The 13422-nt window shown below is 34.2% G+C and overlaps 1 protein-coding gene across 2 annotated transcripts in view; it reads right to left on the reverse strand.

Moving 5' to 3' along the window:
* Positions 1 to 13126, reverse strand: part of LOC126210624 (1,5-anhydro-D-fructose reductase-like) — a 111361-nt gene extending 98235 nt beyond the window's left edge. For both annotated transcript variants that reach the window (XM_049939917.1, XM_049939916.1), the window contains exon 1: positions 12991 to 13126. In XM_049939917.1, the coding sequence (XP_049795874.1) occupies positions 12991 to 13065 (75 nt within the window). In that variant the 5' untranslated portion in view covers positions 13066 to 13126. The remainder of the gene's footprint in view (positions 1 to 12990) is intronic.
* Positions 13127 to 13422: the final 296 nt, after the last annotated feature.

A 13422-nucleotide genomic window follows, 5' to 3' on the forward strand; every position in this document is an offset into this window, starting at 1 on the left:
TTTTAGGCCATAGTTTGTTTCCAAAAATGTCCATTTATTAGATTCAAAATATCACTGAATTTATAACCATCTGATAATAGCTTTAACACAAATATACATAAATGCCCACATATTACTTCATCATAATTTTGCATTCTCATTGCATTGTATTATAATTCATTTTCACCTAAATACTTAACTAGTTGATATGGTATATTACCACCAAATGAATCAAATACAAATTTACCATCATTATTCTTATAATAACATATCCAATGTGTACCAACATGATCAGATGTGTCTAAATTTACTATTCCACATTCATTATTTTTAGGTTTTTTATTAGATAACTCATCTATCATAAAAACACCTTTAAAATGTTTAATTTTTAGTTTTTTAGCTATATTTTCTAAATCAAAATTACTCAATGCTTTTGGATACATTTTCATTATTGTTTGCATCGTTTTTTTAACCCTGTACCTTTTTTCTCCATTTCCATATTATGCCTCTTTAATTCAGCTAATTCAGCATCATTTTTCTTTTTATTCATAACTGAACTAGCAACAGCTGCAGCACCACTGGCTATTGTACCAATTGATGCTAAATATGGTAATGCAGCTAATAATAATGGTAAAAATCCACCTTCATGTTGTGTTAATCCACTACCTTCTTTCTTTTTTGTTAGATATTCAATAATCTTTTTCACAACTGGAATACCTAGTGTAATAAGTAAATTACCACCAATTTTTTTATCTCTTTTTCTTTTTTGAGCATTAGATAAAAACTGATCAATACTATTTAGTTGATCATTATTGGCTTTAATTTTAAGTGCTTTTGGTTTAATTTTTCCACTAGGTAGTAAAGTATAGTCAATACTGAATGTATTCATTTATATAGATTAAAAATCCCATCTATCTCATCAAGATATAGTCCCATTCCTAATTTTCTTTTAGTATACATTATACCTCTAACAGCAGTAGAAGCTAATTTTTCACCTAATGATGCATCTGAACTATACATTCTCTCTTTTGCTACATTTTGTAATATTTTATCAGCTATATGTCTTTTTTCTATATCTTTATTATCCCTATATGCAATATCATGCTGTTTACATGCTTCATCTAATGGATTTATACCTTTATCACCTCTAGATAACCTTTCATCTAATTTTGTACCTGGTCCACAATAATTATAACCAGGTAGATGCATTTCAAACGGTAATTTATTAGTTAATGTATTTACCAATCCTTTACCATATTTTTCATTCTTCCAAAATGTATGTGGTATATTATTCAAGAACCTAATTAAATATGGAATACCTTTTGGATCATTAATTATAAAATCATTAAATTTATTTGTTAACATTTTAGTTATTCCTACTTTTTCATTGTAATAATTATTATTACCAGCCATTTCCTCACCATGAATTATCATTAATCTATCAATTAGTTGTCTAACATCCATATATATTCAACTGGTTTTTCACTATATTTTTTAACAAATCCTGTACCTGATTTGGTTGGGGACACATCTGAATAATCTGATGAATCTCTAGTTTGTTTTCTTTTTTGGGGGAAATAAATATCAACAATTTCTTTTATCAAATTATTGTATTTAACACCTTTACTTGATTTTATTTTATTTGGATTTTTATCAGAATATAATGCATCTGAATTGTATAATATATCTGCATAATTTGATAAATCAACAGGATAAAATTTATCATTCAAATCATCCATAGTAACATGTTTTTTAGTAAAAGGTTCATTAATCCATCTGTACCATCATATTCATGTCCGCCAATGATTAGTTTATCCCCTTTGAATTCTACAGGTAATTTACCAATGTACTTAAACATTCCAACAGGTCTTAATCCAAAAACTGGATCCTCACTATGATTGATATATTTTAACATTCTTTCACTTATATTAATTTTTTTTAATTTTTTCTCTTCTTCATATTTACTCAATACATCATCAATTTCTGATTCATTTAAATCACTGTAGTTATCATATTGTGTGATTTGTGGTATATGATATGGAATTATTTGTTTTTCTACCTCTCTATTTCCTTCAAAAGCTTTCAGAACATTATCACCTATTTCTTCAAGCCCTTGTTTTACTTGTTCTATAGCATCAATAACAGGTTGATCCTCTTTTTTATATTTTTCATATTCTGTTCTTGGTTGTTTTTTCCATGTTTTAAATTGTTCTTTTAATTTTTCTACTTTTTTTCTATTACGTTTAGCTTGTTTAACTATAGCTGGATCATATTTCGTAAACATTTATTTAGAATGAAAATGTGTTTATGTTGATGTTTGTGTTGACATTTAACGTTTATGTTTATGTTTAACATTTATGTTTATGTTAACATTTATGTTCATGTTTATGTTTACGTTTATGTTCTTATGAAATGTTGTATTTTATTTCTATATTTTCCATTATTACATTTTCTTGTTATATCTATTGTTATAAAACCAAATTCATCATTCCAACATTTACTACATATTTCTTTAAATTCATTAAATTTTAAATCACCACCAACAAATTCATTATAAACATGATGTAGATTTGTATCATCCTGTCTAAATATATTTAAGAAATTCAGATTATCTCTGACTAACTGTTTAGGTATTTTTGAGTAAGTTTGAGCTAAATAAAAACAATCAATTCCTTTATGTCTACCTCTAGTAAAATATTCTCTTACTGTATCTTGATTTTCTAGTATAAAATCATCAAATATTACAATTGAATTATCATCGCAATCATCTAATGGCACAATGTCATCATTGCTACTAATAAATGATGCTAATGAATCACCTGTTATATCTTCAATTTTATTACATTTTTTAATTAGTTGTTGATATTTTGATTGATCTAAGCTTTTAGAATAAATATATACATGGTTTATTTTATCCCAATTTAACCAGCCTGGTGCTAATAAATAGTTATCAATCATTAATGTTGTTTTACCACATCCACTTGGTCCTATAATTGCACATCTAATTGAATTAGGTAACAGTTTACCATGTTTATTTTTTACCTTTTTCTCTGGTATTCTAATTTTTGGTTCCCAATCAATTTTGTTCATTTAATTAATAATAAATGAGTAGATTACTTCAATTGAGTGGTAGTTCATCAGTACTTAAAAAAGATTAAATGTACCTATTAGAGATAACTTTAATAGTGTAGCATTAGTTGGATTTTATACAACATTTTTAACTCCTAATATAACATCTAAAAATAATAAATTATATTGTGATGGTGAAACAATTGTATTTCCTATTGGTCAATATAATTTAAAAAATATAGAAAAATTTATTCATACAAAAAACCCTAATATAAATATTAAAGCAGATGAACTTTTAAATAGGGTTGTTATTGAGAGTGATAATAAAATATATATGGATATACAAAAAGAAGATAGTATAGCACCTCTGTTAGGTTTTAGTAATCAAACAATTAATCCAAAACAAAGAACTGTTGCAAATGATGTACCTAAAATTATACCATTTGAATTAATTAATATTAATTTTAATTTAGCTGATGGTATGTATATAAAGCATAATGATCATTTTCATAGAGAAACTAATATTATTGCTTCTTTTAAACCAAATGTTGAATTTGGTGCACCAATAATATATGAACCATCGCATCCATTATTTGTTCCTATTCATGATAAAATATATGATTTAGAAGTAACTATAACTGATGACAATGATAATTTAATTGATTTCAATGGGGCACAAATAACAGTTATATTGGAGATGAAATGACAAATTTTTCTTCTTAATAAATGAAGAAGATTGAAAGCTATCAATTTCAATCATTTCCAGTGAATGAGAAAACAAAAAATAACCTAAATATTCCCAATAAGGATACAGAAATTAATATACATGTTGGTGATGGATGGTTGCATCCTAATATGTCTCAATTGTACATGAATTTTAGTATTATTAAAAATGATGGAACTGATTATCCAACATATGATGGAAAATCCAATAAGATGCTAATTGATAACTATGTAGCAAAACTATTTGACTTTATAACCATAAGAAAGGGTAATCATGTTTTATCTAGAATTGAACATCCATTTATTTCATCATCAGTTCTGTTGCATTTAACATCATGTGTTACTGATAAAATAAGTATGGAAGGACATATAGTTAACAATGGAAAATTAAGAAAGAAGAAAAATGAAGTATTGTATCCATTGGAAATGTTAGGTGGATTTTTTAATGATTACTTAGAAATGATGTTTGAAGGTGATCTTACTGTATGTTTCACATGGTCATCAAGTGCAAATGATTGTATTTTGAGATGGGCTGATTATAATAATGCTGGAGTTGAAATTAAAGATACACTTCCAAGTGAAGGTAAAATCATAGTTGAGAATATGGAAATTCGTGTACCCGTTGTTAAATTTGAACCTAATTATGAACTTGAACTACGAGAAAATATACTGAAAAATCCAAAAATACCAATATCATTCAATGAATTGCAAACTGCAGAAGTAGCTGGATTAAATGGTAAGGAAAAATTCGAATTAGACATCACAAATTATTATAACTCAATGGAATTTGATATGCCTTACTTTATATTTGTTGTATTTCAAACTAATCGTAAAAATAATCAATTGCTTGATTCATCATTATACGATCATGTTATGTTACAAAACCTATATCTGAAAAATGGAAGAAATGAATTATTTCCTCAAGAAATGTGGAATTTAGATCCACCATACGATTATTTGAAAGCTTATGATTCATTTCGTGATTTTAAAAGGTTAAAACAAAATGGAGATGGAAATGTTGATATTAATCCATATAATTATATAACAAATTATCCTATTTATGTAATTAATATGGCACATAGAAAAAATACAGTAGTTACACAAAAAACAACTATGAAGTTATGTGCTACTTTTAAGGATAAAATACCTGATAATACACTAGCCTACATAGTCATGTATGGAAAGAAAAATCTCACTTATGATGCACAACACAGAATACTGACAGAGAACTTTTAATCCCATATATCAATATCTTCATCTTCATGTTCTTGTTTCTTATACTCATTTTCTTCATGTTTCTTTTTCTCATTTAAAAATTGATCCCATATACTAATATTACGTTTTGTGTTTTGTATTTTTATTTGATGTTTAATATTTAATAGTTCAGCTATTTTTGCAATTATATATTTGTATGGTAATGATTTACCTTTGTAAAAGTGATTAAACATTTCAAATAACTCTATAATACGATCCTTTTCATAACCAGTAAACATATCTACTATTGCACCATTTTCTATAGTTATACGTAAGTTCATTAAATGTTTATTAAAATATTTAAATCTATATTTTTTATTATTATGAACACTTACTTTATCAGGATTACAGATATAACATCTTCTACCAACAATACTCCATTGTGAACAATTTTGACAATATTCAGGTGCATAATATTCAGATGGATAATGTATATCATCAGGTATATCAATTTGAACTGCTTTTTCGAATTGTTGAACTAGTCTACTATCATCATTTTGTATTTCATTTTGAATGTTACTAGTGTTCTTTGAATAATATCTATTTTTTCTATCTTGATTTATACATTTCTTACATATAGATCTTGGTTTACCTAATTTCATTCCATATTCTGATATATCTTTTATCATCTCACATTTAGTACATTTTTGTACTGTTTCATTTTGAATGTAACTGGTTTTCTTTGGATGATATCTATTTTTTCTATCTTGATTAATACATTTCTTACATATAGATCTTGGTTTACTTAATTTAAGTCCATATTCAGATATATCTTTTACCATATCGCATTTAGTACACTTCTTTGATATGTTGTCCATTTATTATAGAAAAAAATGTAAGTATTTGTTGTCCACTATTTGTTGTCTATGTTTTATATATGTAAATATATTGTGTATTATTGTTTCATCATCATTCATTGTATATATGTATTTACTATATAAACATCATTATTAGCAATTGTATATAAGTAAATATTTAGAATAACCAACACCATCTATAATTGTATATATTTTTACTATTCAACACCATTATAAATGTTGTATATATGTATATAGTACTATCTAAAAGAGACACTTTATGCATTTCCATAATTTTGTGGTTGTATCATAGTAAAAATATGAACAATAGCTGATTTCGATGTAAAATGGTCTAAAAATAGCATAAAATGGGGTTTAAATAGCTGATTTTGGTAATTGGTCCAGAACATACATTTCCTATCTACTCACCACATATTATTCTTGTAGAACGTTTTTGCGCAGTGAAGAGTGTCTTTCTTAAAGATGAGTTACCCCAGAACATTATTCCATATGAGATTTTTGTATAAAAATATCCAAAATATGTCGACTTCCAGATTTGTATCTAGCCAAGATTTTCAATGATTCTAAGTGCAAATGTGGGTGAACTTAGTTGTTTTAGGAATTCCAAAATTTGCATTTTCCAGTTTAAATTATGTTCAATATGGATATCTAGGAATTTTTAAGCTCCCACCTAACTTCTTATTATTTTCTCAGCATGTGTTACACTTATCACTGATGTTGTATCTCTAGATGTTCAGAACTGAATACGTTTTATCTTTTTAAAGCTGAGAGTGAGACCACTCGCAGAATATCACTCAGTTATACTTCATGGACATTGTTCCCCAATTCTTCTGTTTCCAGATGAATGCTTGGACGGATAACATTTCTAGTGGTCATCTGAAAAAGGATCTAAATCTGCTTGTTTATTTGACGGAATATCGTTTACACAGATGATCAACAATAGTAGAACTGAGCGTTGCGGCACCCCATATGTGATTTCTCCACAGTAAGAATTATGTACCCTATGTAGGTTGAATTACTAAGTGCAACTTCCTGCATACTTTTTGTTTGATGGGTATGACGTTATCCATTCGTCGGCTGTAAGATCAGTCCCATAACACTTCAATTTATCTCGGAGAGTACTGTGATTCACACAGTCAAATGCATTAGATAGGTCGCAGAAAATACCAACGGCGCTATTTTATTATTTAATCTGGTAGTGAACATGTAAATGACATTCTTAGTAGAGCGACCTTTCTGAAACCCAAACTGTGTTTTGCTGAGTATATTATCGTCACAAAGGTGAGATACTATTCTAGAATACATCACCACCTCAAAAATTAAAAAAGAATTGTCAGCAGTGAAACAGGTCGGCAGTTATTGACATGTCAAATGTTCAAATGTGTGTGAAACCTTATGGGACTTAACTGCTAAGGTTATCAGTCCCTAAGCTTGCACACTACTTAACCTAAATTATCCGAAGGACAAGCACACACACACACCCATGCCCGAGGGAGGACTCGAACCTCCGCCGGGACCTGCCGCACAGTCCATGACTGTAGTGCACTAGACCGCTCGGCTAATCTCGCGCGGCTATTGACATGTCTCTTACCACCTTTCTTAATGATGGATTTTGACAATGGCATATTTCAGTCTCTCTGGAGAAATGCCTTGAGTTAGTGAAGCATTACGAACTTCAGATAAGACCAGACTTTTCGCCGGCCGATGTGGCCGTGTGGTTCTAGGCGCTTCATTTAGGAACCGCGTGACCGCTACGGTCGCAGGTTCGAATCCTGCCTCGGGCATGGATGTGTGTGATGTCCTTAGGTTAGTTAGATTTAAGTAGTTCTAAGTTCTAGGGGACTGATGACCACAGATGTTAAGTCCCATAGTGCTCAGAGCCAGACTTTTCATATGGAAACAAATTTTTAGTACCCCATTGGAGATACCGTCAAAACCAGGTAAGCTTTCATTTTTGAGAGAATGTATAATATTCTTCTTTTCAGAAGGAGAAGTTGGTGATACATTTATATAACTGAACTGTATGAGAGCTACATTTTCAACATTCTGCTGTGCCTTTTCTGTTGAACTGTTTGTTCTTATGCTTTCTACTATGTTTAAGAAATGATTATTAAATACATTTGCTAGCTCTGCCTTATCATTTACAGCCATTCCATTTAATTCAATTGTGACGTTATACTGTTCTGTGGCTGGTTTCCCTGTCTTTCATTTCGTTACATTCTATGTAGCCTTAAGTCTGTCATCGAAATTACTGATTTCTGTCAGTATCTGCATATTCATTGACTTTTAAACCATTTCTCAGTAACTTTGAGTAATTTTTGAAGTGTGCAACTACCTATTTGTTCTTGCCAAGAGATACATTTCCGCTTTCCTTGCACGAGATATTCTGATTCCTATAGCGATTCATGGGTTTTTACGTGGCAGTTTAGTGTCCTTTCTGATTAGCTCATTCAGAAAGCTATTTTCAAATAATGATATGAATTTATTATGGAAGAGATTAAATTTTATGTTTGTAATTGGTTTATTAAAAATTTCATCCCAGGTCATCTCATGTAAAGTTCTCTTAAAAACATTTGTCGTGATGTCATTAATTATTCTAACTGATTTCCACTGAAGAGTTTCCATACTAAAATGCACTATTATATTTGCCCTAATTAACTATACATCATGATAAAAGAGTCTATCTCTTATGGAATCAATAGTTCTTCTCTTACTTTGAGCTTCACTAAAGCAAATATTATCCAGTAGGGTCCTACTGTCTCCTTTATCCGTCAGTTCAAAATTTCCCAGTGAAAATCTATATACTGTTACAATTAAAAGTGAACTATTTTTCAGTACTAATTCACAAGCACATATTTCTATGTGCTGATGATTATAAAATCTAAGTGCCTCACGTTTTTGAAGTTGTGTTGTGTCTTAATATATGTAACAACTCTTCCTTTTCCCATGTCAGATCTGCATCAATCAGCTGCTACAGTGTAATCTTTTATATGCAACTTATCTAACCTCTGGCTATGTGGTGCTTACACAGGCAGAGCAAGTCTATCTTTTCAGAGCTCTGTAAATTTCCCGAAAAGACAAAAGGCTCTTCTGTCTCATTACTCAGTCTTTCAATATTTTGATGAAATAAATTAACCTTAAATTTCTGTGCAATCTTAATCGTTTAGTGGGGCTCTTGTGTTATATTCATTTCATTCAAAATATGGTGCCTCAGTCCTGTTTCCCTCATTAAACAAAGGCGCTCCTCTGACACAAGGAACCACAGGGCTCTTGCTTGGCGTTGGTGCCCCCCATATATCACCTGCAATAAGCCCAGTCAGGCTACCTTTCTCTCTCTGCTATTCATATGTAGACCAAGCCTAGTATATCCCCATCTCACATTTGTAGTAACGCACACGCACTCTTTACAGTCAGCACCAACCTGCTCATCTCAGTGTTTGCAAAGCTCACAGCATTGTTAATCCATGACTGGCCACGGTACTGCAGAACCTCCGCAAAACTCACATCTGTGTGTGTGGTTGCTGCTCCTGTTTCATCCAGGTCACCCCTAATGCCGTAATTGCTATTCTTAGTCAGGCTGTTCCCTCCTCTAACTACTGTAGTAACCTGATCCTCTTTGCAAAAACCACTGCGCAAATTTCCGATGTCCTCTGTCACCTGGCTGACAATAAGCCTAGTACTTGGCTTCACAGTACTTGTGACCTGGTACCCTGTTCCTGATTTGTCCTGTACCATGCGGGCTAGCCCTCCCCCCCCCTCCACCTTCCCCCCTTCCCCCATGGTTACTACCTAGCAGCAAGACATTTTCCTTCCCATTCTCACTTTTTGTACCAACCTACACGAGTCTCTTTCCTAGAAGTCTGCTGCACCCTACTATGACCTGCAGCTGGATGAGGATCTTCCCCTCCTACTTCGGGTAACAAGTCAAATTTGTTCGATACTGTTAGCTTAAATGTTTCGCCCATTGCTTCTTACCTTTACCCACTTTCCAAGATCTTTTTCCTCCTTCAGCCTATCTAGTTCAAATTCCGCGTGAGCTTCTTCAGCCAGACAGGCTCACATCTTTTCTGCTTGCCCAGCGATTCTCTTCTCTTTTTTGCAAAGCCTGCAGTTCTGCGGGAGAGCTTCGTTGAGTTCCAAATTCAGTTAACCACTACAGCCACTCCAGTGAAATTTCAACCCATAGTCTGCAAAGTCTAGTCTTTCACTATCCTGCAGCAAACACGCACACGTATTGCGCATTACAACACAGATTATACTGTTAAAAATAGAATTAAACCACTTAATACACTTTACGCTACACGAATTATCGTTGTTATCTGCAGCAAAAATTAAGTCTAGGTTAGTGCTTCACATGTATAGTATAACGTAACGTTATTCATTTCCGCTTACATCAAGAACTGAACATTCACTTGACTGCAGTACCCGTTAATTACCATGTTCTCCAAATCATGGCGAGATAATCTACACTCATGCTCATAAATCAGAATAATTGCAGAATGTGGTGCCACACAACGTGGCACTACACAAAACTGGTGCTAATAGCATAGGCACATAGACATTTAGGGAACACACACGACACAGATCTGTAAGTGCACGGTATTGGTGATAAGTTGAGAAAACCGTCCCGAAACACATGTGCTACAAAACGCCACTGTTTCCTGCGCATGTACTCCGACATCAATGTGGGATATGATCACCGTGCACACGTACACAGGCCGCACAACGGGTTGGCGTACTCTGGATCAGGTGGTCGAGCAGCTGCTGGGGTATAGCCTCCCGTTCTTGCACCAGTGCCTGTCGGAGCTCCTGAAGTGTCCTAGGGGTTTGAAGACGTGCAGCGATACGTCGGCCGATAGCATCCCAGATAGCATCGCATGATATATTCTGTTTCAAGGTACTCCTCCACGATGGCAGCTCGGTGGGGCCGTGCGTTATCATCCATCAGGAGAAAGGTGGGACCCACTGCGACCCTGAAAAGGCGGACATACTGGTGCAAAATGACGTCCCGATACACCTGACCTGTTACAGTTCCTCTGTCAAAGACGTGCAGGGGTGTACGTGCACCAATTGTAATCCCACCCCACACCATCAAACCACGACCTCAATACAGGTCCCTTTCAAGGATATTAAGGGGTTGGTATCTGCTTCCTGGTTCACGCCAGATGAAAACCCGGCGGGAATCACTGTTCAGACTATACCTGGACTCGTCTGTGAACATAACCTGGGACCACTGTTCCAATTACCATGTACTGTGTTCTTGACACCAGGCTTTACGGGCTCTTCTTTGACCATGGGTCAGTGGAATGCACCTTGCAGGTCTCCGGCCAAATAAACCATGTCTGTTCAGTCGTCTGTAGACTGTGTGTCTGGAGACAACTGTTCCATTGGCTGCGGTAAGGTCTCGAGCAAGGATACCTGCAGTACTCCGTGGCCGTCTTCGGGCACTGATGAGATATCGGTCTTCTTGCGGTGTTGTACACTGTGGAAGTTCCGTAATGTAGTGCCTGGACACGTTTCCTATCTGCTGGAATCGTTGCCATAATCTTGAGATCACACTTTATGGCACACGGAGGGCCCGTGCTACGACCGGCTGTGTTTGACCAGCTTCCAGTCGCCCTAGTATTCTTCCCCTCATAACGTCATCAATATGTGTTCTCTGAGCCAGTTTCAACACAGAGTCATCATTAGCACGTCTGAAAACTTACTCGCTGCACCGTACTGTGACATGCACCAACATACCTCTGCGTATGTGAACTGCTGCCAGCGTCACCGTGCGACGACCGCAGGTCAAATGCACCGCATGGTCATACCCCGAGGTGATTTAAACCCGCAAACTACCCACCAGTATCAGAATTATCTTTATTTTATGAGCATGAGTGTTGTTATCCTTATAACAACTATAGTAATGTAGAACTTCAAGCACACAAGAAATAATAAAAACGTAAAGGAATGCATGCTTCAGTTTCCATCACGTAAAAATGTTTCATCAAATGGCCGTTAATTTAAATTTTTACTTTTTGTATGAAACGTTTCTAAAAGTTTTTTGGTTATTTCGCTTTGAGGACTTGGTGAAACACTCATTTTGATACATTTTTCGCTAGTTTATTTTTTTTCAACGTAGGATTCGGCTTGTTAGCCACTGTCTAGCATAACTCGCAAGAACAATAATAAAATCATCCTCGTCAGTTATGCATAAATATATAGACACTAGTAACAAAAAATGTGTGTCTTATTTTTGTTATTCTAGCCACCATCTGGCCTCACAATGCTCAAGACCGAGGAATTTGCTAATACGCAACGAAATGAAATAAAGTCCCTCCTACAAATAAGATGATTTTCGAAGTGGCTGTGTACCCAAACAAAACAGCTGATAAGAGGGACACCAACAGATTCGAAGGGAATGTCTGTTGATCAGCATGTATGAGTAAGCTTACCATACTCAACAACACGACAACTTCCAATTTTTACGCCCATCAGCTAAAATTTTGCTAAGGGAACGACGTGCACAATGTAGTAACCAGAAAACTTACGTTAATCAGTCTTAGGGCAACATGCTGTTCACTTATCCCACCTTTCTGAATAACTACACAGCCATGCACCTCGCTTATGAGGTAAACTAGACTGTCTTATTTCGATGTTAATCGTATTCGTACGTCAGTCGAGTACTGACAGTTGACGACAAACGCCTATTGTCCACGCTGAATTGCCTTTGAGCTGGAGCCGCAGTGCCGAGTTTAAATAATGGAATTTCTAAAACGTCAAAATGTTTTTACAAATACATTGACTGTACTATTCAAGTTACTTTCACAACTGGCTTAGGCTACTATTTAAATTAGGCAAATGCACTGTGTAATAACAAATATGTAATGTCGTGCACCTAATTGTTACTCGGACGAAAGTATTGTAAGTCAGATTCACATTCCAGTTTATTGGTCAGCGACATATAGGCCTAACATTAATGTAATTTTGATAAACGAGTTACAAGAAGAAGACAAATTAGCGGAAAAATATTAAATACGGATTTTAGCCTCCCGTGCAAAAGGTCCATACGATACTGTTGTTTTAACCATAAATTACGGGAGATTCTTTACAATACGGGACGGTTGGTAACCCTGTGTATGTGACACTTTAAGGTGGAACGTACCTGCCAAGTACCCAGGCCTACAATGGGCATCTTCTGGCCGTTGTAGAAAGTGATGTGCTGCAATGTGCCGACCATGTCGTCCTAGCCTTGAGCTGCTGCGGGGCAAGTGCTAAAGGCAAAGTTTCTGCGTGCTCTCTCGTTCCCACATAGATTCCAGTGTTTTGTACCTGTTGCAGCACTTGAAACAGTAATGCTGTTATCTCGAGAGGGGTATGCAGCGCAATTAAAAGGCAAGTTGAGTGAGATTAGATATGAACCGAAATAAGAGATTACATAATTGGGACTCCAAAGGAAACATTTGAAGCACAGTGCGATACCACCATGCTAGACTTATCAAGGAATGCCCATGTTTCCCCTCCAGCAGTTGCACAATTATGTACAACAATATTAAACACACATGTCTGTGAAACACTTTGCGACATGTCATTTCAA

Source organism: Schistocerca nitens, chromosome 10 (assembly GCF_023898315.1).
Source record: "Schistocerca nitens isolate TAMUIC-IGC-003100 chromosome 10, iqSchNite1.1, whole genome shotgun sequence".
NCBI lineage: Eukaryota > Metazoa > Arthropoda > Insecta > Orthoptera > Acrididae > Schistocerca > Schistocerca nitens.